The sequence below is a fragment of the Macrobrachium nipponense genome, chromosome 32 (assembly GCF_015104395.2).
Source record: "Macrobrachium nipponense isolate FS-2020 chromosome 32, ASM1510439v2, whole genome shotgun sequence".
Lineage (NCBI taxonomy): Eukaryota > Metazoa > Arthropoda > Malacostraca > Decapoda > Palaemonidae > Macrobrachium > Macrobrachium nipponense.
The window spans coordinates 43503033-43530907 of record NC_061094.1 but is presented as its reverse complement, the minus strand read 5'-3'; the positions used below and the strand labels follow the sequence as shown (position 1 = coordinate 43530907).

At 35.5% G+C, this 27875-nt stretch overlaps 2 protein-coding genes across 8 annotated transcripts in view; one reads left to right on the top strand and one right to left on the bottom strand.

Annotated features, from left to right (window-relative positions):
* Positions 1-25248, top strand: part of LOC135207490 (ETS domain-containing protein Elk-3-like) — a 265420-nt gene extending 240172 nt beyond the window's left edge. For 6 of the 7 annotated variants that reach the window (XM_064239290.1, XM_064239289.1, XM_064239291.1 and 3 more), the window contains 4 exons: positions 1407-1484; positions 15651-15903; positions 19512-19777; positions 19894-25248. In XM_064239290.1, the coding sequence (XP_064095360.1) occupies positions 1407-1484; positions 15651-15903; positions 19512-19777; positions 19894-20795 (1499 nt within the window). In that variant the 3' untranslated portion in view covers positions 20796-25248. Of the gene's footprint in view, positions 1-1406; positions 1485-3816; positions 4166-15650; positions 15904-19511; positions 19778-19893 lie in introns of those variants that run through there. The other variant, XM_064239293.1, reaches the window with a different exon arrangement.
* Positions 22071-27875, bottom strand: part of LOC135207493 (uncharacterized) — a 125411-nt gene continuing 119606 nt past the window's right edge. The window contains exons 5-6 of the mRNA XM_064239301.1: positions 26014-26231; positions 22071-25528 (exon numbers count right to left, since the gene is read on the bottom strand). Of these exons, the coding sequence (XP_064095371.1) occupies positions 25333-25528; positions 26014-26231 (414 nt within the window). The 3' untranslated portion in view covers positions 22071-25332. The remainder of the gene's footprint in view (positions 25529-26013; positions 26232-27875) is intronic.

Sequence of the window (27875 nt, the reverse complement as noted above, 5' to 3'; positions counted from 1 at the left end):
GTGAGGAATATTTTTGTTTTATTTTTTATTGTTGCTATTGGATATTTTTCAGTTACGAGTCACGAGTTTCCTTCTAAGTCAGTTGCCAAATCGTTTATCAAACTGGAGATCTTTTTCAGTTTTTGTCAAAAACATCCCGTTGCAGATTTGTTGATAAAAAACCACCTTTATATTCTTTCCAATAATTTTTTTTTCATTTACTTTTTCATTTTCCCATGTAAGTGGTCGTTAGTCTAATGCGTGATGAGTTAACTTTTCATGAAAAGATCTGACTGGTTCAGTGGGAGGATGAGGAAGAGGGCAATAGTGTTTTAGTATTGGGCAGTGAAGGGGCCTTGTTGTTGTTGTTGTTGTTGTTGTTTTTTATTTTACAACTCAAAGTGAAGCTCGTGGAATTTATTTTTTGGGTAGTATGAGATTCTGTGAAAGTAAACAGCGTTTGTTTATGTGTGATGCTTTCCATTAGAACATCACTCTGATATCTTATTGCCCTTCTCTCCACACAAACAGATTACAGTGCTTTCCGAGGGAAATGCAGAAACATTGTTTAACAAAAAAACTGTTCAAGAAACTTTAAACTCATATGCCAATTCCTCAGTCTTCAAATTCGGTAGGTTCGTTAAATGCAAACGAATAAAATCGGTTTTGTACCCTCTCGTACGTTTGGAATCTCGCTGGCCATTTGCTCTAGAGAATTCTGTTCACAAGTGTTTAAGCTGGCCTCCTTAAATGCCTAATAGTCAATATCTGGTGCTTATGTCCGGGCTGAATTCCACCTCTGCTTAGATCTATGTAAAGAAGTCGTCTCATGTTGATTGGTTGAGTGGGCTGGTGTTTGCGTAGCTTGAAAACGTTGAACTGCTTCTTCCTGAAGATTCCACGTTGTATAATATTTTGAAAACGTGAAGACATTTTATCCTAGCAACTGATGTCAGCTCATATCAGTTCCTTTGGTTTATTAGTATGTGGCACAGTTATATATATATATATATATATATATATATATTATATATATATATATAGATATATATATATATGCTAAATTAGCTTTGTTCTGTTTTTTTCTGTTAATATATTAGATTCGTTTCATCCGTTTGTCTGTCTTTAGCCTAATTTTCTCTTTGGGGAATTGCCTGAGCTGAATTTATTTTCCCTTTCAAGTTAGGAAACTAAGAGAACTATAACAGTACATGCTGTCTGAGTGAAGGATGAATCGAATCTTTTAGCAGCCAGTGACGATCATGGAGAATTTTACAAAAGGAAAAGTATCTATGTCAGGAGGTTTCCTTATTTGACTCTCATGTGTCACTGTGTTATTTTTTTATTGTTTCGTTTAAAATAATCATAAAGAAAGTGTAAACTATTTCTCCCGTCACTTATAATAATAATCCTTCTGGTCATTGCAGAATGTGAGATGGCAAGACGGTTTGATGCCGAGGACTCGGAGGGTTCCAACGATGCCATGTCACCCTCCAAAGCCAAGGGTAAGCATTTCACCTTTTATTTTTTCTAATACCTTATGCTAAGGAAACATAGACGGGAAGATCACATTCACTCCAGTTACGTAAACGTGAGAAAAATCAGTAAAACGGAAGAATGTTCATAGCAGGTGATCTGGAATCTTTGATGATGGACTTGTTTCTTGAACTGAGCAGTTCAGGGGAATATGAGACAACTGCACCATTGGAGGGTGCTTTCAGATTGCTTATTGGGTCTTTCTGTCTGCCGAAAATTGTTTCTCCTAACAAGAGCAAACGTTTATTTTCATACATATACACAAGTATCCATGTGTATACATGTGTGTGTATTTGTGTATATATATTATATAATGTGTATGTTTTGTGCTGTGTGTAAGCAGGAGAAGAGTACAGCACAGCGTGGAGAATCAGACTTAAGCGTGATGATTTAGTGCTGTTTAGTTGGGTATAGGATGGGCACTGTAAGAAGCGGGGCATGGAAAGGGTTAGGGAGGTAATGGGGTCCTTGACTGGAGGGGGAGGGGGGATGGTTAACAATTGGCACTTCCTGGGAGGAGGGAAGTGCCGCCAGTGGTCATAATGAAGGGGAGGGAGGAATGGGGTACCTCATTACCCTCCATCCGCCGGGAGAGAAAGATGCCCTTCCTTCGCCTCGCTCACACACACACACACACACACACACACCTATTCACATGCCTATACGAAAAAATCATTGTAAGAATATTGATGAAACAAAACAGAAGAAGAAAATTTAAATCAAAATGGCTTTGTGCGAAAGAACACTAAAAAATATATGAATGGAGAAAAACAAAGGAAAAAACAAAACAAAATGGGAATCATAATCGAGGAGGAACACGTGTTAAAAGAGAGAGAGAGAGAGAGAGAGAGAGAGAGAGAGAGACAGGGGGGGGCAGATGTTTGATGATTCTTTCCCACCTGTTAACAAAAGGTTGCGCAACATTGCCCGGCTACGAACGTACTCGCACCCTGTTTACATGCAAATGCTACACGGAGAGGATTAAGTCTCTTGCACGATTGTGTCTGCTGACGCCACACGACGTTCGCTGAAGTCCGGTGATGGAATGGTAACGGATGAGTTTAATCATGGTTGTAAAATGATAATAATAATAATAATAATATAATAATAATAATGGAGGAAACAAATAACCAACCAATAATGGTAAATGTACAGATCCACAGGTAGTTTAAATGTAAAACTTTAAAACAAATTTAAAGTTTTAAATTTAACTTAAAGTTTTAAATTTATAATGTACATTTAACTAACTGGATTTGTTTCTCCATTCGAAGACTCGTAATGCTAATATGAAGATTTTGGTAATAATAATAATAATAATAATAATAATAATAATAATAATAATAATACTTGTTTTGTTATTATTCTCAGCATTAGTATTGGTTTTGTAGTAAAACCACATCAGTCTTCATCAAGTTGATTATATTTCGCATCAGTTAGATACTATAATGACGCTTTTTATTACTAAGTCAGTCAATCAGTGACTGCAGATAGTTTTTTACTGTTATTGGTCATAGTCATGTTGCTGTTGCTTTGCACGTGTATCACAACCAGCGAGTACAACATCAATTGTATTAAGTTCCTGTTGTAGCCAAGGGTGGCGTGAAGTATATACTGATGATAACAAAACATTCCCATTGTAATCTACGGCCTCTCCGACCAGAGATAATTTCTCGAGCATCATGAAAATATTATAAAGAATTCTAACCATGGCGGAATTTGAAAGGAAATGACATTAATGTCCGGGGAGGGGGAAAGGGGGAGGGGTATTAAATGTGCGTGTTGGTCTTCGTCTCCTCCCCCTCTTGCGCCCTATGATTTTCATAATGTATGTAAATCCCTCTCTCCGCAATAGATGGGCGGCTGCACCTGTGAAGTGGGGCTGCTTCATCTTGACTTGGATGGCCCAAGGCCACGTTGTAAGGCATCTTCGAGCGTAGGAGGTCGTTTACTTTTCGGGGGTACAATCGATCCACGTTAAGCTTCAGCACCATCAGCACCTTAAGACTGACATGTACTGTGCGATGCGTTGTATGGTTTCTTATCGTTGGGTATCCCGCTAAAAGATAGAGAGATAGAATCGGGGTTGTTGCCAGATGTCGCCAGAAAAAATATTCGAGTGTCATTTTACGTCGGAAGTTTTATTGCATTCCCGTATAACGTTAAATAATGGCATATGGCTAATATTGTATTTATAACTCAAAATACATAGATCCATTTCATTTGGACGGGGTTGGGAGGGAAGCATAAATAAAACATAGCAACCGGCTACGTAAGGGCGGCCGGAACTGGTAGCCTGTCCTGTGGTGACTCAAATCGCAGCGGACGTCTACGCTGGCAGGCTGCACTAGTGCTGCCCAACTCTTCTTTCTGTATTCCGCGTGATGGTCTCTGTCTCTCCGTCCATCTGTTCGCTCTCCCGCCGTTAATCCCTAGATACTAAACTTAGTAGGAATCTCACAGTGAAACTGACCCCGCGATGAAGTGCCTGACGAGAGAGAGATTGCTTTTGAGTGGCCCCGAAATAACACCCAAGTGATGAGTGAATTTGAAACATCGGATTAAATTCACATGGTTACTTTTTACCAAAGCGATTCAATGACTGGGGACGGTGAAGAAGTGAGCGCCATGGAGGACGTGGTCGAATATACAGGTAAGCTTCTTTGCTCTCCAAGTGAATCGGTTCGTAAGTGTGCGTGAATATCTATGTATGTATGTATGTATGTATGTGTATATATCTATATATATATAATATATATATAATAATATATATATATATATACATACATATATATATATATACACACATATATATATATATATATTATACATTAGTCTTCTTCCCCACCGTTATCCCTACACTAAGGGGTCGGTTGCCTGATGCGCCTTTCTTACAACATCAGGCATGGTTTATTATTTGGTAAAGGGGTTTTTATGACCGCATGCCTTTGCTGTCATCAACCACAGTTATTGGCGGTGGACCTCGCCTTTGACTAAAAAGTCCACCTGCAAGGCAGCAGTTTCCACAGTTGTTGGCGGTGGGCCTAGCCTTTTACTAAAGAAGTAAGACTGCAAGGTAGCAGCTGTCCTTTTAGTCGCCTTTTACGACACGCGGGACCTACGGTGGTAGCATTCTTACACCCCTACCACAGTCATGCATTTCAAATTTATATCTCCATCTGAATCGGGAATGAACATCCACTGCAAAAGATTTCCACATCAAATACGTACACAGGCGTTTGTGTGTGTGCGTGCGTTTGCGAATGTGGGAGTGGTTATTATCCTTTCTTTTCTAGGAATCCATTCCTTGAAAAGGGAAACGCCCATTTATATATATATATATATATATATATATATATATATATATTATATATATATATATATACATATATATATATATATATATATATATAAATGTATATGTGTGTGTGTGTGTGTATTGATGAGTATGTTTAATCAGATCTGCCCATGAGTTGTTTGTGTATCAGTAAACATGGGAAGGTTAATGTTATCGCTTGACTCATCTTGGTGGTGAGTTATTGATAATTTTCTTCTTCAGTAAGAAAACTCACTATTGTCGCTAAAGTTTCTCCCTACACATTATCAAAAATACATCAACACTTTTACAAGTTTGTGACAAAGTATTCATGTTACTCTTGTAATAAGAGAAAAGCTATGAACACTAAGATGGCGCATCACGCGGAAATGCGGAAGTTTCAAATGCTTTTCGTATCAGGTTGAAAACTGCCGTCTTTTTGAGAGAAGAGAGAGAGAGAGAGAGAGAGAGAGAGAGAGAGAGTTTCTCGAAGTTTACTTATGAGTAAGAATATCTCCAACCATTGTTGTCCATCGATATAGTGCGCCGAGATCAGCAACCCCATACAATTGTCGTATAATATCAAGGTTAGAATAACAGTGACCATATTCTTTTGTCGCTTCTTTGTCGGTGTGATCTTGTCTATCGTATCTTTTCAGCATATAAAATGTATTCGTTTTCATGCCATTGTGAGAGAGTACTTGATCACGTGAAGTATTGTTCAGGAGAGAGAAAATATGACCTGTACTTATATAATGTTCGTACTCTTTAGGTTTACAGTCAATTAGGATGTTATGAAATTGCATATAAATTACTCCGATTATGTGGGGATGGTGTCTGTGTTGTTATACTTTCAAATTAACAACGATAAGATTCACACCACGAACGATGCAGCTATTAACTTTGATGGTAATAGTAGTCATGAAGACGTACTGTAACATTGATGGTACAGTATTAAGAAACGAGCTTGGTGGGGTGCTAAGATCGCTGGAACCCTTTCTACCCCTCCATATATATATTATATATATATATAAAAAATATATATTATATATATATTATATTATCTATATTATATATCATAATATATAATAAATATATATGTATTATACTTTGGTGTGTTGAAAACTGTGAGCGTTATTGTTATGGTAAAGTATATAGGGTTCACTGAAGTGTTACTTGTAACCATGGATGCGTTAAGCTGTTGATAGATGAAAATGAAGATTATCGCGCTAACTTCTGGTAGTCCCGCTGTGAACATTTGCAAGAGATCTCCGACAAGTGTGCGGCTCTTTTGTCGAGCAGTAACAGGATCAGGATTAATTGTCAGGTATTTTGATGTGGTTTCGTGGGGTAATAAAAAAAGGATTGATTTGCCAAGATTATATAATTCAGAATCTTGGGAGGGGTGTATACCATTGCAAATTGTGTTACACGGGAGTAAAATGAATTTCGGATAAAATGTTCTACACCGAAGCTATTTTTGTATGTTCCGAAGGTTCCATCGGTGGTATGGAAACAACTCAAAGGTATTTGTTGTAGGAGAATAGTAGGGATTTATCTGTTTACTGTCCTCGAAACGTGGTATTGAAAATCCTGACAATATTTCAGAAGTCTCTTTTCAGGCAAAAATTTCTTAATATTTCATAGGACTTTCATATCTTAATGCACCAGGCATCTCCGGTCTTCCTTCCTACGTGTGATATGAAAAGAAGTTTGGGATGAACTCGTTACTCACGTACGTTAATCTTTTGATGTGGCAGCTAATCACGTCACTGAAATCAACTTTAAAGTTACGCGCATTCATCGTCACTGGTAATAACAAAAGAAGGGCGGGGGGCGGACTACGTTAAGCATTAATAAACTTGAAACGTTTCGAAACTTGCTTTTAAGAAACGGGTCTAGTTGATACCTTGCAACATTAATCCCTCATAAGTTATATTCCTGAAAAACCTCAGCAGTGGTTTATTCATCCTTTCACTCTAATAAAGGGCAAGCCCGTCAATTTTAAGAAGTGTAAATTCAAACATAGTCCTTAATGAGTAATCGGAATGCAGCACAGAAACGTGATTTGAATTGGCCCGTTGATACAGAATTGGAATTGAACGCGCTTTAAACGGATATGGAGAGTCGCCTGCTTCAAGAACGGCGTGCCTGTTCGTGAGGTCATCAGTCGAATACTACTACTACTACTACTACTACTACTACTACTACTACTACTACTACTACTACTACTACTAGTATCACCACCACCACCACCATCGTACTTATTGTTATTATTATTATTAACAGACATTCATATGGAGCTATTTATATGCAAAATACGAGCAAAACAGTTGATCATCCATATCCTTTATTTTGTTCGTACTTAAAAGACTGAGACGTAAAAGACTTTTTTTTCCCTAAGGAAACAAGTAGTAAGTGGACAAAAAAAATAATTAAAAAAATTATCGCGAACATTTCTTTATGCGATGGGCGCAATTTCTCAAGGTAGAACAAAGTACCCTTGGTTTATTTTGCGTTATCTATAATGTTCATTTGCGTAATGGATATAATGTGAAGCACTAAAGAAAACATTTCAGAACTAGTAAAATTAGCGCTACTCAGACAGAGGTACGAGCATGGTTATTACTTTGCAGAAAAACTGTTGGAGAAAATTTTGAAGTCTCAAAATTAAGTATTCTCATACAACCCTGAAAGGCTAATTCAGGAAACTAATGTGGGTGTACATTAACTGAGGTGAACGTCCTTCTCCCTTTTTTCAGTTGATCCTGAGGTGTTGAATTATAAGCACAAAATCTGTCAAAACCTACCCTAGCATTATATCCTTTGAAAAAAAAAAATGACAAAGTTTGATACCAGTGTTCAGTAGTTTCATGTAAAGTTTCAATGATTGCCGTTCATGTAAGGGCCATAGAAAAGGAATAATGATGACAGTATATTCCAAACAATCTTATTTTGTAGGCGAGTGCAGTACTGGTGCAGTTTTGGTAAATTTATTTGAAAGCAGTACTTAAGAAAAGATAAAGGCAATGGCACCCCGTTAGCATCCACATTCAATTCCACAAGGGCTACCTAGTTAGACTCTTCGAAGAATATTACATTCCTGACAAGCTTCAACATAGCCATCTTTTATATTTCACAAAAAATTATATACACTCTTCTCTAAGACGCAGGGTAATATTTCAGAATTTTTTCTCGAATGATCTGCCAACTTCGTAATGGCCTGAGTCTGGGGCCATATTAATTTCAAGTAAGTAATGATCTTGGGAGGGTGACCGGTCAGGGGCATCATCATCATCCTCTTGGGGAGAGAGAGAGAGAGAGAGAGAGAGAGAGAGAGAGAGAGAGAGAGAATAGGGACGGAGCGGAGCAGAAGGACTAAAGAAAGGGCAAATTTGGTACAAAAGGCCACCATCCATCCATCCATCCATCCATTTCTGAAACGAAAGGGAAAAAGAGAATCACATAAATGATGCTGCAGCCTTTGTTGTCTTGTGGTGGAAGGCCGACCTAGCTGCTGTTGGTGTCAGGGTTAACGGTGGGTCCGAGTGGAGTGTGCTACGGCCAGCCGCCCATTGTGTGTGCCAATCTATGAGCAGAGGGTGACGCCAGTCTGTGATGGGCGGGGTAATTGGCAGAATGGGCGTAATCGGGCGACAATTGGCACTTCCCGCCCCCGCCCGCATGCCCGACACCATGACGCTGCCAGTCGCCCACCGGAGATACCTCGTTGAAGCCCCTAAGTCCCCCCCTCCGCCCCCTCCCCCCCCTCCCCCATTCTTCTCCCATTCCAATTACTCCATCAATTTATCTACCCATCCACCTTACTCTTTGATTATCTGGAATGGGGAAGGGGTAAGTGGGTAGGGGGGATGGGGTTGGAGAAAAAGGATAATAGGTATTAGATTTAGGGTTCAACAGAGCATCCCTCTGTATTGCGCTATTGGAATTATATGGGGGTCCGTTGTGACCTAGAATTGTTTCATTACGTATGACCTTACAGACCTTACAGACCTTACATCTTGTTCGGGTTGCCCCAGGTCCCTCAGTGTGAGGCACCTCTAATGTCTACCAGAGAGTTGCTAGTACATCTTCCGGTATATTTTGCATCTTCCAATCTTGGATGGTCTGGGATGCAGTTTAGATATTTGTCGAGCTTATTCTTAAACACATCTACGCTCACTCCTGATATATTCCTCAGATGAGCTGGCAACGCATTGAATAGACACTGCATTATCGATGCTGGTGCGTAGTGGATTAATGTCCTGTGTGCTTTCCTTATTTTTCCTGGTATAGTTTTGGGCACTATTAATCTACCTCTGCTTGCTCTTTCTGATATTTTTAGTTCCATGATATTTTCTGCTATTCCTTCTATCTGTTTCCATGCCTGAATTATCATGTAGCGTTCTCTTCTCCTTTCTAGACTATATAATTTTAAGAATTGTAGTCTTTCCCAGTAGTCTAGGTCCTTAACTTCTTCTATTCTAGCTGTAAAGGACCTTTGTACACTCTCTATTTGTGCAATATCCTTTTGATAGTGTGGGTACCATATCATATTGCAATATTCAAGTGGACTACGAACATATGTTTTATAAAGCATAATCATGTGTTCAGCTTTTCTTGTTTTGAAGTGCCGTAACAACATTCCCATTTTTGCTTTACATTTTGCCAACAGAGTTGCTATTTGATCATTGCATAACATGTTCCTATTCATCATCACACCAAGGTCTTTAACTGCTTCCTTATTTGTGATGGTCTCATTATTAGGTCCCTTATATGCATATAGCTTTCTTTCTCTGTCTCCATAATTTATTGATTCAAATTTATCAGAGTTAAATACCATCCTATTTACCTCTGCCCAATCATATACTTTGTTAAGGTCTCTTTGTAGAGCGTTCCTATCTTCATCACAAGTAATTTCTCTACTTATTCTTGTGTCATCTGCGAAACTACTCACTACCGAATCCTTAACATTATTGTCTATGTCTTCAATCATAATAACAAACAGTATTGCAGCTAACACCGTACCTTGCGGCACACCGGATATTACCTTGGCTTCATCCGATTTCTCGTCGTTTGCTATAACTATCTGTTTTCTGTTGTGTAAGAATTCTTTTAACCATCTTCCTACTTTATCCACGATATTGTGTTTTCTAATTTTCTTCGCTAATATATTATGGTCTACTTTATCAAAGGCTTTTGCAAAGTCTAAATAAACCACATCTGTTTCATTTCCGCTTTTCATATTTTTGAATATGTTCTCACGGTGGACTAACAGTTGGGTTTGTGTACTTTTTCTGGGTACGAAACCATGTTGTCCTTTATTAAACAAATTATTTTTTATTAAATGTTTCATAATATTTTTCTTCATTACCCTTTCATACACTTTCATAATATGTGATGTTAGACTCACAGGCCTATAATTACTTGCCTCTAGTCTTGATCCACTTTTGAAAGTAGGGGTAATATATGCTAATTTGTGCTCATCATAAATCTTGCCTGTATCTACACTTTGTCTTAATAATATTGCAAGTGGCTTTGCGATAGAATGAACTACTTTCTTTAACAAAATAGCAGGAATTCCATCAGGCCCTGCAGCAGCTCCATTTTTAATTTCATTAATAGCCTGCACAATATCAGCTTCATTAATATCTATGTCAGCTAAATATTCACTATTTTCATCCCTTACTTCTATATCATTATCTTCATTATCTATTCTAGGGGTGAATTCTCTCTTATATCGTTCTGCCAGTATGTTGTAAATTTCCTTTTTTTCATTCGTTAATCTCCCTTCAATTCTCAGAGGGCCTATTTCTATTCTTCTTTTATTCATCTTCTTCGCATATGAGTATAATAGTTTGGGGTTTTGCTTGATATTTAATAGGGTTTTTTCTTCCAAGTCCCGTTTTTCATTTTCTTTTGATTGTATAATCTTTTGTTCTGCATTTTCTATCTTACTTTTTAGTTCTATAACTTTCCATGCATTTTTTCTTTTGCAAGACCTTTTTTCCACTTTCTGATTTTCTGGAACAAGATCCTTCTGTCTCTTGGTATGCATGAATGATGTTTACTTTTCTTCTTCGGTATATATTTTTTCCACTATTTTCTCCAATATTTTATATAATATCTCCGTATTTACCCTTATGTCATCACTTACGAAAATGTTATCCCAATCTTTGTTTAATTCTTCATTAATTTCTGACCATTTTATATTTTTACTGTAGAAGTTGTATTTTCCATATCCTTCCCACTTTTTCATTTCTTGCTTATCTCTATTTTCACTTGCTTTGGAATGAACTGTTAATTCTATGACATTATGGTCTGAAATACTCGCATTATAAACTATTATTTCTTTAACATAATTCATCTCGTTCACAAATACTAGGTCTAAAGTATTTTCCTTTCTTGTTGGCAGGTGATTTATTTGTTGAATGTTGTATTCTAGTAGCATATCTAATAGCTTTTCAAATTGCCTCTTATCTTCTGCACTACTATTACTCTCTTTTTTATATGTATAAGTACAACCACAATCTCCTATTCGTTCTTTCCATTCTACGAAAGGAAAGTTGAAGTCACCAGATAGGAGAATAGTCCAGTCCTTGTGATTTCTACATATATCATCCAATTTTTCAATTATTAAGTCAAACTCTTTAGTATTAGGAGGTCTATATATTACTATGTTCATCAATTTTTCAGATTCAAATTCTACCGCTATTAGTTCACATTCTGAGTTACTATATTTCTCATATATTTTTCCTTGTTTTTTGTCTTTCCCATATATTGCGGTTCCCCCTTGATTCCTATTTTTTCTATCTGATCTATAAGTTTGAGAGAGAGAGAGAGAGAGAGAGAGAGAGAGAGAGAAGGGTTGATTGATAGATTTTAAAACGCACGCTGGCGACACATCGTCGCTATTCATAGACATCGTGGTAGGGAAGTTCTTGGAGGAAACACAAAGACATGAAAATGGTTTTGAGGAGATTTTGAACATAGCCAGCGCAGGGAAATAGCTTGGGCTTGATTTATCAGGAATGTTGATGATATGTAATTAAACTAGATTGTTTGGACTGTCAACGATTGGAAAGAATCACATAGCCATTTTTTAATTAGGGTAAAATTAGGGCAATTATTTGTGGTTGTTTGTACTACTGTGTAGTATTTGTAGCAGTAATATAGATTGTATTGCATCCAGAGTTTTAAGATTTATTATAAGTGCTGTTTGCGTGTTTATTTTGCTCTTATTATTGTAATCGGGCTTTTTATCAGTAGCAATGATTGTATCTACAATTCCTAGATACTACTCATAATTTCCTTTTGTATATGAAGTTCAGCATTGCATTTCGGTGTAATGTGAGAGTGATTAGCAAGAAATTTACTGATGGCCTGTTCATGTTGTAAGGGTATTCTTGTTCAAGCGACTGAAATCTCCTCTATATTTCTTTCAGAATTCCACATCACTAGATTCCTTTCAGAATAACAGATCACAGAGCCTTTATCTATCTATCTATCTATCTATCTATCTATCTATCTATCTATCTATCTATCTATCTGTCCATCTATATTATATATATCCTTTGGTTTCAGTTTCCTTATTTTAGATTCCTCTTGAATTCTTTATTTATTTATTGTGTTTTTTATTCAATTCATGCATTAAGTTTTACGGTTGTTTCTCTTTATTGTGAATTTTCAAACCAATGTTTTCGTTATATGTACCATGTAATCATTCTTTGCTGTACGTGATTTTTCTACATATGGTATTCTGTACTCTCAGTAATTTTTATTTTCTGTCTTTCTTAGAGAACTAATATTTGCCTTCAACCATTCACAGCATTTGGTATTCCATAGTGACAGAATATTCTAGTACTCAGAAACAAGCAAGAAATATATACATTGTTCTGCATCATTCCAGCTACTCCGGTTTTCTTAAGTTTCTGCAAATCTTTAAGCACAGAAGTGAGCACGGGAATATTTTGTTCTTATGAACAGTGCAATCAGGTACTGGAATACTGTCAGAATATCCAAGTAAATTACACACAAGTTTTTCTGTTTTGTATGATGTATATGCGTCATTATAAACGACCTATAACTTATATATATTATATATATATTATATATATTATGTATATATATATATATAGATATATATATATATTATATATATATATATAAATATATATATATATAATATATATATATATACGCGAGAACTGAGATCAACTATTATTGCTAAATTGATATTTGGGTTTTGGCTTTTATTGTTCAATATGAATTATCTGTAACGTTTTCGTATTTAGATCTTTGTAAGTCTTTCCAACATATCGGTCTTATTCTCGTCCGAATTCGTACGAAACTTTGCGTTAGTTGATTTTGACAGTAAAAGAAAAATAACTGGCGTCAATATATGGCTGCCGATGCTTCCAATCATCTTAATTCATGGGACAGAGAGCTTTCTATAATTGCCAGCTAGATTATTCTCGATGTAAAGGATAAATTCCGATACCCGACGCCGCCAAAAGCCAACGCACGCAGGTCAGTTACCTGCCACCATTTCTTTTTCAGTTTCTATCCAAGGCAGGTCACCAGTATTGCCAACCGTAATTTTCTGTTACAGGATTCGAAGCTTAGAACGCTGATGGAAAGGATTACGGTCCTTAGATGCCTTGGAGACATTAGTGTTTTTCATAAATGAGATACACTTCAATCGAAAATATGAACATTCACGCAGTCTGTGGAATTGAGAAGTGTATTTCAATCATCAAATCAAGAACGAAAGAGGAAAGATAAAATCTTGCCAAGAGGGAAAAACGGAAGATAGGAAAGATGGAGGAAGAGAACGAGGGGGCGGAACGGGTTTTTGCTTTAAAGGTTGTTGCTTGACCTTGCTGGTAGACGAGTCTGTGCTCCTGCTCCTGCCATATATACTATATACATACATAACAACATACATATATATATATATAATATATATATATATATATATATATATATATATATGTGTGTGTGTGTGTGTGTGTGTGTGTGTGTGTGTGTGTGTGTGTGTGTGTTTAGACGTGGCGTGTAACATAATATATTTAGGTATCGGTATCGAATGTGTCTGGAAAGTAATAGTGGTAATCTTTTTATTTTTTTTTATGAAACCTCTAAATATGGTCCAGTCGCCCCATTCTAAATTGGGTATATCACTTTTGAACTCGTTCCTTGATGTCTAGGATCATAGGAGATTTGTAATATATTCGTACATTTATCAATAATTACGAGTCACATGCTCGGGTTAGTGACCTGGGATGATTTTGATTTATTATAGTAAATACTTGTATATGGGCTTCCTGCAGCATAGGATATAGTACATTGTATAAAGATATTTAATTACTGATGGGACTCTTGAGCTACAAAAAAAAAAAATAATGATAAAAGATGGAAGATTTCATGGTTGCGATGACGGTGGTTTAGTAGTATTGCAAATTATATTTTTGGGTTTCTGATCTTCATTGGTGTAAGTATATTTCTATTATGCAAATACTTATAATTTACTTGGGAATCTGAAACAACTTCCCATTCATGAGCTCATAATTATATGCGGTCTTGCAGAGTAAACTTGAAAAATGTGCATATACAGTATATATATATATATATATATATATATATAGTATATATATATATATATTATATATATATATACATATATTATATATATATTCTATATATATATATATAATAATACGTATATAATGATAGATTTGTGTATATGTGTATGTATGCATGCATAAAGACCTCTGTGGAATTATTAAGGGGAAAACTGACCATAACCGAAGACATGGTATGGCTTGTTTCAAATAACTTTCAAAGAGGGAGAAAGACTCAGTCTTAGCAAGACAGTACGAGAACAAAAGAACAATTGGGTTGACAAGAGGAGTGACCCCAATGATTAGGCATGTGCCGGGCGGGACGTAGTCTGCATTTTATCCTTGATAAGAAACGCGGAGCAAAAGCACTAGAACAAAAGTACCATTTGAAGGGGTGCATTAGGTCAAGACGAAGAAAACTTCGGAACATCGTAATTTCATTACAGATGGAGAACTGTTGATTCCGAGTGGGTTTGTATACAAGACGTAATTTTTTTATATAAATAATATAGAACAGTAGAAAATTAGTAGGAAAAAGGGGTAACGAGATTCATGCACTAACTCACCCTTGTAATGGTCAGAGTATCTGACTATTTTTCAGTGATTAAGCAGTGCTCTAATGTAAAAATGTGGGGTTGATGGTCCTTCCTCTCTCGCACTTATGAAGCGTGCTGGAACATATAGATAGAAAATACCTTTGGGAGAGTTATTGATAACTTTTTTTATGTGACATCGTCATAAAGTACTTTACACAATTTGAAGAGTATTTGTGAACATATCCCTTTCACTGTGACTAAGAGATGAAGACTTTTTCGTGTAATTTGCTGTTATTAGTACAGTGGATACTGTAAAGTACGATATCAGATAACATCAATGCCCAGCATGTTAGGGTTAGATGCTGCAGTTGCAGTTTACATCAAGATCGTTCAAGGCCGTCGGACAGTGAACTCTGGATTATGGGAGCTGTGCTTTTCTCACCTCTTTTCACGGACATTTTACTTTCTCCCTCTAAGTTTCATCATACGGGTTTTCATTTCTCATTATTTAGAAAAAGCTTGTTCTTTCGTTAAACATTTTAATCATTCTGATTTCATATTTTGTTTACGCATTATTATATTCACGGTACTTTCCATGCATTGGAGTGTTTGAGTCAGTCACTAAAGTTCTCTCTCTTTTTCCCTTTGGTTTCTCCGAAACAGATGGAATGGTGAACAACATAACACTGTGGCAGTTCCTACTGGAGTTACTCCTCAGTAACCAATACAAACACATCATCACGTGGACGAACTCGGAGGGGGAATTCAAGCTCCTGAACGCCGAAGAGGTGGCTCGCCTGTGGGGTCTCAGGAAGAACAAGACCAACATGAATTATGACAAACTCTCTCGTGCCCTCAGGTACTACTACGACAAGAACATCATCAAGAAGGTGCTCGGACAGAAGTTCGTCTACAGGTAAGGAAGGACATGCAAGTGGATTAATCATGGTTGAATTTTAAACACCCACGCGCACATGGTAAACAGTCGGTACCATCATCCCTAAATTATTTGTTGAAACAAGTTGGAAAGAATATATATATTATATATATAGATATATTATATATATATATATATATATATATATATATGTGTGTGTGTGTGTGTTTTGTAATCGTAAAATCATTCGCACCATTCTTGAACCTTCCGCCTGTGATAGGAAACTTTTTTTTTTTTTATATAGAAATTATATATTCTTGTGCATACACCATTTACTCAAAAAAGCTTAATTCATGTTTAGAAATATCTGAAATGCTGTTTGTCATCGACAAAAACAATTTTTAAGATGTTTTATTTTGTGACAAGATTGGCATTACGATTCTTCATTTGGTGATGCAGGGCGAGTGAGAGAGATGGAGGAAGGGGGGAAGGGGCGAGAAGAATGGTGTTTGTTATATTGGGGGTCTGGGATGGAAGGGGGAGGGTTAGACGGCCAAGAGTAACCTTGGGCATAGACGGATGTACATACATACGTACATACCCTTGCCGACTTCAGATCTTTGCAACTCTCCTTCCTTCCGCCGTGTACAACTGTCTCAACAGAAATCATAGCAGAAGATTATTAGTTATAAAATAAACAGAGGAAATTTGCTCTTTATGTATACTAGGCGTTTTCAGACATCGCTTTGTCTCATGAGTCAGGGAAGAATGTAAGCGAGAAGTTAAAAGTTCCTTTTTTCTCGGTTTTTTCCCCTCCGTCTTCTCATTGTGGAATGTCGTTTGGGGCAAGTTTTAGGACCCCATTAAAGCTGGGACGGGGTGTCTTCGCTGCTGTATTAAATTAATTTACTAGTTTCTACACTGGATTTCGAGGATCGACGCCACAATGCAACCTGTCATTCACTCGGTAGATTCACATGGGGGAATTTGAGTGGACGTTGAGGGCCTTATAAGAATTGTTAGGAAGGTCGAGATGTTAGCTTTGGTGTACATGTGGGTGTAGTCTCAGCTCGGTGTGTGGGTGGAATTGGTTAGCTTCAGAAAATACATCTATTGTGTTCCTGCTTTACTTATAGATAATTGTCTGTTACGATTTTATTAAAAAAAAGAAGTCTTTATATCGTCAAATCATACTTGGTATGCTGTGCAGTCCTATTTGAGAACTAAGAGTCCGTCTCTGTGAACGATCAAATATTTATTCTCACTGAGAATCCAGCAATTTAGTGAACTATTTTTCTGTACACGTATTTTCACATAAAAAATCTTGCCCTTATTTTAGTGTGTTAATTATTATGGAAAATAAATTAGCAATGTTATGGGCATTCCTTACTTAATATACTTGGAATGATGTACAAGAATGAGAACTTACCATTGTGACCATAGTATGCAGTTGCTGGGAGATGCTCTTGCATATTGTATGGATCTTAATTTGTGGAATAAAATTTATATTAGATAAAATTTGGAAAGTCAGTGTGAAGTCAAATGTGAGAAGCAGTGTTAAGGATAAACAGGTAGATAGTAGTCATTTGATAATGACTTTAATTTGTTACCTGTTTGAAAAGGTTTGAGTTATCACTTATTATGTATGGCAATTACCAACGAATCATACAACAGTTAACCACTGGTGCGGTATTCGGAGACAAGGTCACTTTGTGCCCTATGGATGCCTAAATTGTGAACGAGTTGTGTATAAAGTTACAAGTCTCTGATGTAAGGTTACATCATTAAAATAAATATTACGAGATTATAAAAGAAAAATAAAACTGAAAAGCTTGTCAGAAGGTTATATTTCGAATGCTTTAACAAGGTATATATATATATAGGATATATATATATATATATATATATATATATATATCTATATATATATATATATATTATATATATATATTAATATATATAAGGTGATTCCATACGAAAGATGGAGCTTTATAATGAGTCAGATTGTGAAGACATTTTGAGAAAGATACGATTATGGCTGTTATGTGAAGTGGCGGCTTACGTAAGAGACTTTGGGAGCTCCGTACTAGCTATTGGATGGAAGTTTGTCTTTGTGTGGCGACAGAATCAGAAATGTATGAATAAATTTTGAACGCCTTTTCTGGGAGAAGAATATTATTGTTTCTAAATATTTTCCAAGTAGATTATGTGGGGAGCATTATTATTATTATTTTTCAAGATAAATAAACATTCAATTTAAAAGTAGTGTTAAAACGTCAAATAAAATAATACTGACACAAGGAACACTAAGCGGTTTTACAGTAAAGGAATTAAATATTTCTGGAACTGGGTATTGTAGCACTTTAGCGTGAAGCTAATGATAACCAGACGGGAAAACAGTACATCAGTAAAGTATGTAGCATTGAGACCGTCATCTTTGTAGGTCTAGGAACCCATATAAATAGTATAGTCCAGCATCATTAGGCGATATAGGTAATTCTTATATGCTTTGAAAACAAATTAGTTGCTTTAAAACCAAATTTATAGATACAAATACTCTATATTCAGTTGCAGACCTGCTTTTACAGGACACTATAGTATTCTGTAGGGTACCATTCTTCACCATTTGCTGGTTTGTTTTCTCGGATGCAGTAGAATGATTTTCTGCCATTGTTATTGCGATTAGGGAGCTGTTTCATGTTCATGGGTAATTCAGTCATCTGAGGAGACCGTAATTAGTGGCAGTAAAACTTATATACTTGTATTGTTCAGTATTTTGTTAGTAAGACCCTAGTATAGAGAATATTCAAACTTAGCAATATACTTTTCTAATACTGTCCAGTGTAAAAGATAGTTTTTAAGTTAGTAACTTTATAAATAATTGTGGTAAAATATTTGATCAAATGGACTTGGTAATTAACTTTGGTAAAATACTTTAGTGAGTGGACTCTGTAATTTAACTGTGGCAAAATACTTTTATAAGGTGAGTAGACTGCAATTTTTCAAGATGTAAGAACAGACATGAGGCATGGCTGTTTTTAGTTTTACTCTACTAATGCTAGCAGATTTCTCTCTTTTATTAATAAATATTTTAGAAACTTCAGAATTTTATTATCAGTCTTGTCATCCATTACCTTTAGTCTCTGCTCACCTACCTGTCAAACTGTTTTTAATGTGCCTTGTTCCATTTTCATTTCTCATTTAAAACCAAATTTTTCCCTTCAACTACTTTTATAATTTTATCTGAAGAGTACAGCAAATTCAAATTATATTAAAAGTCCATCTACGAATCTAAATTTTGTGGCAAAGTATGTTTTTCATTATTCTTTTCCAATTTTATGTAGTTAAGAAGTACACCAATACGGGAGATGAATTGTGAACAAGGTGCATTCCTATCAATGTACATATATAAGCCAGTATGACTCATACTTTCTTATTTTGAAGTACCAAAAAAGTTTTAGTCTTCATTGCAGCTGAAGTTGATGTTCATCGTTCAGTGCTGAAGTCTTACTAAATTTCCAGTCAGAGCTTAAATTAAGCATTCTTTATCTTCAACAGTTTTGCCGGTAGTGCTTATTTGTAATTCTCTTATTTATATGACAAATCAATTTTATTTTTTTAGGTTAAAAATATATTTCTTTTTGCAGATTTGTGTCTTTCCCGGAAATAGTCAAAACTGAGAGCAAAATTCCTTTCCATGTCAAAATGGAAAGCTTAGGAACTAACAACACCTGTAAACCTGCTGGGGGGATGTCTCCTTATTCTCCCGGGGCTTCCAGTCTCCAGCCAGGTGCTCCATCTCCTTCCAGCAGTAGTCATCATGGGGGATCACGCCTTCCATCACCAGCACATGCGCCCCCACATCACCTTGCCACTCCTCCTCCAGCACATATTGGCTCATATACCTCTATAGGTATGTTAATTAATCACATTCTTTTGAGTCATAAATTTTAAGATTACACATTTACAATTCATTAATTCTCTTTAGCCCACATGAACTTATAAAATTAATTTTGCTAATTTTTTCAGGTCCATTGGCACACATGTATTCGACAGCATTTTCTCATATAGCTGCTGCTAGTTTAGGTGGTTATTTGTCTGCACTGGCTAGAAGACCAGAGCCTGAGACTCCAACCACTCCAACTCAACCTCCCTCATCTTTATGGCCACCTGATTTTGGTCATCGTTCTCCTTCACCTCCCTCAGAAGATTCAAAGGATGGAATTTTATCTGCACCACTACACTTGGTAACAGAAGAAGCCAGTCGTCGTCGCAGAGAAGAAGAAGCAGAGGAACGCAGGAGAGAAGAACAGCGTCGTCCTCGTTCTCGCTCTCCTCAGTCACACTCGCCATATGCACATTCACCTGTGCAACGGATGAGGTCTCCTATACGCCCAAGATCACCACTACCATCGCCCCCACCTCTTTCACCTCTTACCCCTCCACCTATACGAGAGCACAGAACACCTTCCATTAGTGTGTCAGCTGCAGCTTCTTCAGCATCATCTACTCCATCTATTGCAGGGAACAAATCTGGAGTGGGCAAGGTACGGTCTGGACCAAAGCCAAAGCCTTCACCATTATCTATAGAAGCCATTACGGGTTCACCTCCAGTCTTATCACCACGACAGTTTTCAGCATCTAGCTTAAATACTCCACTAGTGAATTTACCGTCGCCACCATACAGTGGTGTTGGCACAAAATCACCATACTTACCACTACATTTGTGGTCCAGTCTGAGCCCACTAGCTAGCCTAAGTCCTCACTACGGGTCTCCACGAAATCAACATCATTTCACTTTTCCTGCATTACCACAATACTCGCCTCTCCCACCACCAGTAGTATCCCCACTTCTCCCTACTACAGCATTTGATTTTTCAGCACTAACGTCACCTTCAGAAAGAACAGCCTCTGTTCCTGTTCAACAATGACCTGAGGCTGTCCATGCTACTCGGCCCTCCCACTCCCCACGTTCTACGCCCCCAGTAACCACCACTACCACATCTAGTGCCAACAGTATGCCATCCAGGTAGCCTTGTTGGAATATAGGGTGAAATAAGTTACTATAGATTGAGTTGCTTGTGCCTTTATTCAGAATGTGGTGCCTGTGGACTCAGTACAAATACAGTAATGGTCGCATGAAGATATTACACATTTTCTCCGACTTTACATTTGTTAATACAGTAAAGGGCAGTGGCATGGACACACAAATACATTTGTTAAATATAGTACTGTATTATGTTAGCCCATGTACCACAAACCACAACTTGTGTGGGCACAAAGATTGGCGCTGACATAATTGCCATAACCAACTAATCATTAGGCAAACTCAGCAGTTTTGCATTTTGCTACAAATTCATACTACAGCTCATTATTTGGGGATTACATATAGAATTTCTAAAGGTCACCAAACCACAGACAACAGGGCATTTTAATTTATATTAATCAAGAAAATTAAATGCATTATTTTATATAATGGCAGTGTTTTGTTAATATGTTAAAGGTGCAGTTTTGACACACAGCATAAACTGAAATGAAATTCAGTTTCATCTGTAGCATGATTTATGGTAGTTGTCCTGTTTTGAGAACTTGATGGGCATCAAGCAGGATCTCATATTTGTGTAAGTGTCTGTTGAGACTATGTATAGTTTAATGAATATTGTTGGTTTTTAATTCCCAATGGTGCTTTCAACATAGGCCCATACAGTAATAATTTAGGCTTCCAGACAACAGTGGCACTTTACTCTACAGTAAGAGGCATTAATTTCATCCTCATCATACATAAATTCATCTTCATACTTGGCTGCAATATCATGAAGTGACCATCAGTGAGGTTACAAAAGTACTGTGCACTATTGTATTCATTGTACTAGTTCGCATTACTTGACTTAATCAGTTGCTTCAGTATCTTGAATAATGATCAGGATCTTTTAATAGTTCTTATTTAAAGTATATGGTTCTGGGGCAGAATTATATTTTGATCTTTCAAAAAATGGTTAATAAAGATTGTACTTGGTTAATTTACACTGATGAGTACCTCTCCATAGCTGTAATTGCATATCACACTTCAGTTGCATTGCAATACAGGGCAGTTTTATAATTCTTGACATCTTGGGTAAATTGTGAAAAAGTTTTCTCTGTGAGAATCTATTAATTGTGCTTCTTTCATTGTGTGCTGGCGCACAAGCAGAAGCAGATTTTTGTAAAATAGATCCTTGTTGATGTACAACACAGCAAAGTATGGAAGACTTCATAAAATCAAGCATAAGTGCACAAACACGAATCAAAAGATACTACAAGTAAAATTTCATGGAAATTTTCAAGAAATTAAGATAAATTACAAATTATCAATGGTGTATTGTGGGAGGTGAATTACAACGTCTTGAAGCATGTATCTCAGTTGAATGGTCCAAGTCTACACTAGAGGTCTTTAATACCCCCTTTGAACACATGAACAGGCAAGTGCTAGTGTTACCTTTAGGCAATTGAACATAAACCAAGGGTCTCCCACTGGTCATTGCGGAACCACAGCAGTTGATAATTCAGTCCGAGAGGTTGGTAAATTCCTAGAGCCATAAAGAATGCTGGAAATGCCAGGGATCACTTGAATAACCTGACATTGTTTTAAGAATTTTATGTATATAAAAGGTGAATATTTCTGACTTTTTTTTATTTTTTTTTGCCATATTTTACAGGAGCACAATGACAATGGCAGTATCATAAATTATTAGTTGGTATGGCTATACTGACTTATATTAATATGTCTTTTCACATGGATGTACTTGCAGTTTATGTATGTAAAGTTTATTACTGTTAACTATAGTTCACCATTAGGCTAGAATATTGAAACATTGAGAAATAATTTAGCTCAGCCTTGGATTCTGTTCAAATTTATCCTCAACTCTAGGCTGTGTATCCTGCCCACATCATCATTCAAGTACTCTGATATTAGTAGAATATTCATGGAAACACGTGTACTATAGGAAGAGTAATAGCTGTGGAAGTAATAAGAAAACAAAGCTAAAATGGACCATTGATAAGAAATAATGAAACTAAAAGGCAAAGAAATTTCTGCCCATGAATAGGAAATTATTATATTGCTTATATTTTTTTTAAAGAAACCTGCATCAGTGCTAGGAGGGATCAGAGATGTCAGAAAGTGGTTGATCTAAAAAGATAAAAAAAAAAAAAATTAAATCTAGATCAACTTCAGTGTGCAGCTTCAGCCATCAACACACCTCCTAAACCCCAAATCTGCAGACTTTCTTGGGCATTTTCTATTTTATTATGTTTTGGGGCTTCAAATGTAATTTTTTTCAAGTTAAATTTTATCTGAGATACAAGAAATAAAATTCTGTACAAAGATTTCCTATTTCATTGTAAATGAATAGGTTACAATCATTTAGTAAGTTCTCAAAGATTTTTTCTGAAGATTCAGGTACCCACAGGAGTTGCTTGCGTCTCAATCTTCCATACTCTCTATGCTACCACTTGGAACAGTTAACTGCTTGTTTTCTATGAAAGATTTTCTTGATTTTCTTCAAACTGCAAGAGCTATTGATTTGAATATTGATTCTTTTTTATAATATTCATTTATTATCTTACTATGAGAGTAATCATCCATAATCTTTTATAACTGTACTTATTTGATGTTTTGCAATGCCATAAAATATGGAAATCACATATTCAAGCCTAAGAAAATATACAAGAATCGTTCTAAACTTGCTGCAATTAGATAAAATATGCTGCAATTAGATAAAATGTTAAATATATCAGGTATGAAAGTGAGAGGAAGTCCTTGACTATTTGCTGCTATAGATGTTAATACAAATGAGATAGTAAGGTTGTATTATAGTATTTTTCATTGAAATTATATTCTGGCTCTTGCACAGCATGACAATTACCCTCCTTGAAGAATTACAAAACTGCTCCTTTCATTTTCATGTACTGTAGTTTGAATCATGGTCATCCATTTTTCAATCACATGGTTCTTCATACCATTTAAAGTGCTACTTGTTACAAAATATCAGGTTTTGTTATTTCAACAAGATTATCGATGTTCAGACATTGATCAAATGTAATAACAATCTTAGCAATAGGAAACACAGTAATAGTGTGTGTTATTTTGCAATTATTGTTGGATATTGAACTGTGATATTGCAGAATAATGACGTCATTTGTACAACATTCCTAAAATGAGACCAGTTGACTGTTGGCCAGTGTTGGAGTGACGTAATTTAAATAAAAAATTTCATTTTCAATGTTACTGACATGGCCATTCCATTGACCTATAGGGTTTGTCCATTGGTATTTTTATACTGTATTGTTGGATGGAATGAGAATGTTATGTTCTATTTTGTATGTTTAAAGGATTGTATTGTAAATTTTTTCAAATTATAAATGCCTTATGTAAATAGATGTACATGACTTAGAAATAAGTTTAGTGCTTGTAATTGTGTTGTCCTGACAAGAGCCTCCATAGGGGTGAGGTTACAAGAGGAGATAATTAAATTTATTTTGAAATTTTTTCCTCCCTTAAAAGTTATTTCTTTTTTAGTGATTAAGAGAAAATGGGCCACTCAGTGTATCCTCACCCTACTCCAAACTTGTCTTAACTAGACTGGGCCAAGAAAACTAGTGCAGTATTCTGTATTAATGTAAATACCTCGGGGACTTCATATTCCCAGTCACTTTAAAGACATCCATGTTAGTGCAGAGAAACTTAAGTTAAGAGCATGTCTCATTCACACTGCACATATTAAGCATGTGCAGTATAAAGTAAGAGGCCAGCACCTGGGTCTCTTTTGTACTGATGGACCTGAGCTATTCTGTGCTAAGTTTTACACATGGAAAAAGCTGACTAATGTGTAAATTGTGCCATAAATGCACCAAACACCTCAGGATTTGTACAATTACATCTGCTATCTGTTGTTATATTAAGACATTGAACTACTGTAACTAGAAAATGTAAAAAGAATTAGATGTATATATATTTTTGATGAAAGAACATTATTATACAGTACTGTTACTTTTTAAGAGAAGGAACTGCTCTTGAAGCTTTCACAGAAAACTATTACCAATGCTTTGCCTTATATTTTTAATAACACTAAACTAGTGCCAAACCCTATGTCCAAAAAGTAATGACAGATTTGCAGCATTATTTAGTTTTTTCAGGTAAGATGAGTAGTTATGCCAAATAAGTCTGCCATGAAGATTTGAGTTGGACAAATCAATAATTTACAAAACTAAAATTACAGTATACATAATTTTTTATTGAAAAGAAAATTGTATAAAATGTCAATGGAGGTTGCATAGCTCAAATATTTTTATTGTACTCCCTTTGTGATATAATAGTGCCATTTGAAAATAAAATGGACGAAATTACAGGTTGTTTTTGAAACCCTTTACATAAATATTTTTTTTAAATGATTAATAAATTTAATTGATAATTTTACCTTAATTACTTGTCTATTCACTTAGACCAGCAATGTGCAGAAGACAGGCTGTGACAGATTCTAAATCCTCTACAGGTAAATTTGTTGTCCTATTAAGGCAAGAGATAACAGCACTGCAGAAAACATTACCACCTAATACCCAACTTCCTGCAGCAACTGTGGAAGCTGCCAGAAGAAAGCGATCAGCCACCACTCTTGCATATGCAATCCTACAAAAAAAATTATAGTGCCATGAGAAAATCTAGTTTACTGAGAATACTATATTCCATGTGATACAATAAAATCTAATACTATTAGTCAATAATGCTTCTACTGTACCAATTTCAATTTTTTTGACACCAGCTGGTTACTTATTGGGAAAGCTGTTGGCTGATCAAGATTTTTTTGAGTGTAATGCATACTTGTGGGACTTCATATTAACCTGAGCATACTTGAACGTGGATTAGCCAATTCAAGAGTTCCTCAGGTTTTAGTAGGTCATCCTACTAACAGTTTCCCTCTTTTTTGGACTTGCAGTACTTTTTGCCCAATAATGAAGTTTCAACTATTCATTTCAATCTACAAAGGTTTACACTGCTTTGAGACTTGATACAGATAAAGAAATTATCTATTGCTCTAAATTGTGGTATTTCCAAATAAAATATATGGAAATGCTAATTTAAAAAAGATAACCAAAAGGTAACTGACACATTACCTTAGATTTTCAGAAATGACTCTTGATCCTGTAATGAGATAAAAAAGCTCCTTGTAGATTTTGTCATGGTTCAGGTACGCAAAATCCAGAAGATATATGGAAGTCTTATAAAGACGTTCTGCTCTGACTTGTTTTACTTCTTTGATAGCATGTCTTTTGAGTCCTACTGCAGTCACCATGATGCCCACACACACCATAATAAAACTTGTATGCGAGCACTAATATTTTCGGAGATAAATATTACTGTTAGATCAAGTGAGAAAAAATTCAGTGAGTAAAGCAAATTTATGCAAAAAAAAAAAAAAAGTGCATAGAAAAATATATATGTATATGTATGTATGTATGTAAGTATAAGCAAATCCCACAGGAAAATGATAGTAAAAAATCCAAGTGCTTTTGTCTTTACTAAGACATTGTCAAGAAGCTAATGAAATACAATTGGAGAGAAAGATCTCATGTACACAACAAGATCAAGAATACCAGGTGGTTAATTGTCATAAGGGTAAAAATTAAAAGAGATAATCCAAGATTATCGGATATCACACGGTCACAAAACTAAACAGATTTGACCCTAACCGAAATTACAAAGTATCTTTAAAGTCCAAAACATGTAAAAACTGAATATATAATAATAATTTCGTTGCTTACATTTATCTACAAATTTTTGATATTCCTTTTAACTGTGTCATTACATGGGATTAAGGCTCTTGCTTAACTCCAGTTAATAGGATGGTCTAAATCTCTCATCATGTACGAATAATGCATTCAATATTTGCCCAGTTCTCACAGAATATTGATGCTGTCTGAGACGTGAAAGAGATTTACCGGTCTGTCCGTAATAGACTTTATCACACTTTTTGCAAGGAATTTCATATATGCAGCCTGGAAGATCTTTAGGAGAATTTTTTATTACTAAACTCTTCATATTAATATTACTGAAAACAACATTTATGTTTTTTAAAAAGCTTTAAAATTCTAGGAATATCTAAAAACCTTTCATCATAGGGTAATTTTAGAATGTTATGCTTACTAAATTCAAGTTTGTCATTAGTTGAATAAAATGCAATATCATAAATAGTTTTAATTTCAGCGTCAATAAACTGCGGGCTACAGACATGTAAACCCCTTAGGAACATCCCAGAAAAAACAGAGAATTTAACATTTTGATGGTGATTGGAGTAGTAATGAACAAAAGAGGCAATGTTAGTTGATTTGCGAAAGACTGAAAAAGTGAAATTTCTATCATTTCTATGGACAGTTACATCAAGAAAATTCAAATTACAATTTCTTTCTTCCTCTACAGTAAATTTTATAGAAGGGACTAAATTATTGAGATTATTAAGAAATTCCTGGAGATTTTTGTGAACTGGCCAAATACAGAAGATATCATCCACATATCTAAACCAAATAACTTTTTGGGGCAAAATTCTTGGTAAGAGTTTTGTCACAAAAAATTCCATGTATGTATGTATGTATGTATGTATGTATGTATGTATAGTATGTATGTATATATATATATATATATATATATATATATATATATATATATATATACTATATATATATATATATATATATATATATATATATATATATATGTGTGTGTGTGTGTGTGTATGTGTTGTGTGTGTGTGTGTGTTATAATAGTCTTTGAAAAAAAGTGGATTTGCTAATCTTTACATGATCCCAGTAAAATATCCAATAATCTGTCACCTGTATTGAAATAAACATACCTTACTATGATATTATATACCTTCATTTTACTTCACTGGTCAGCCTGGATTATATTACTAAATTATCAAATTAAAGTGAAAAATTTAAAACGTGTACATTTGCCCGACCTTACTAGGATCAAAATTATT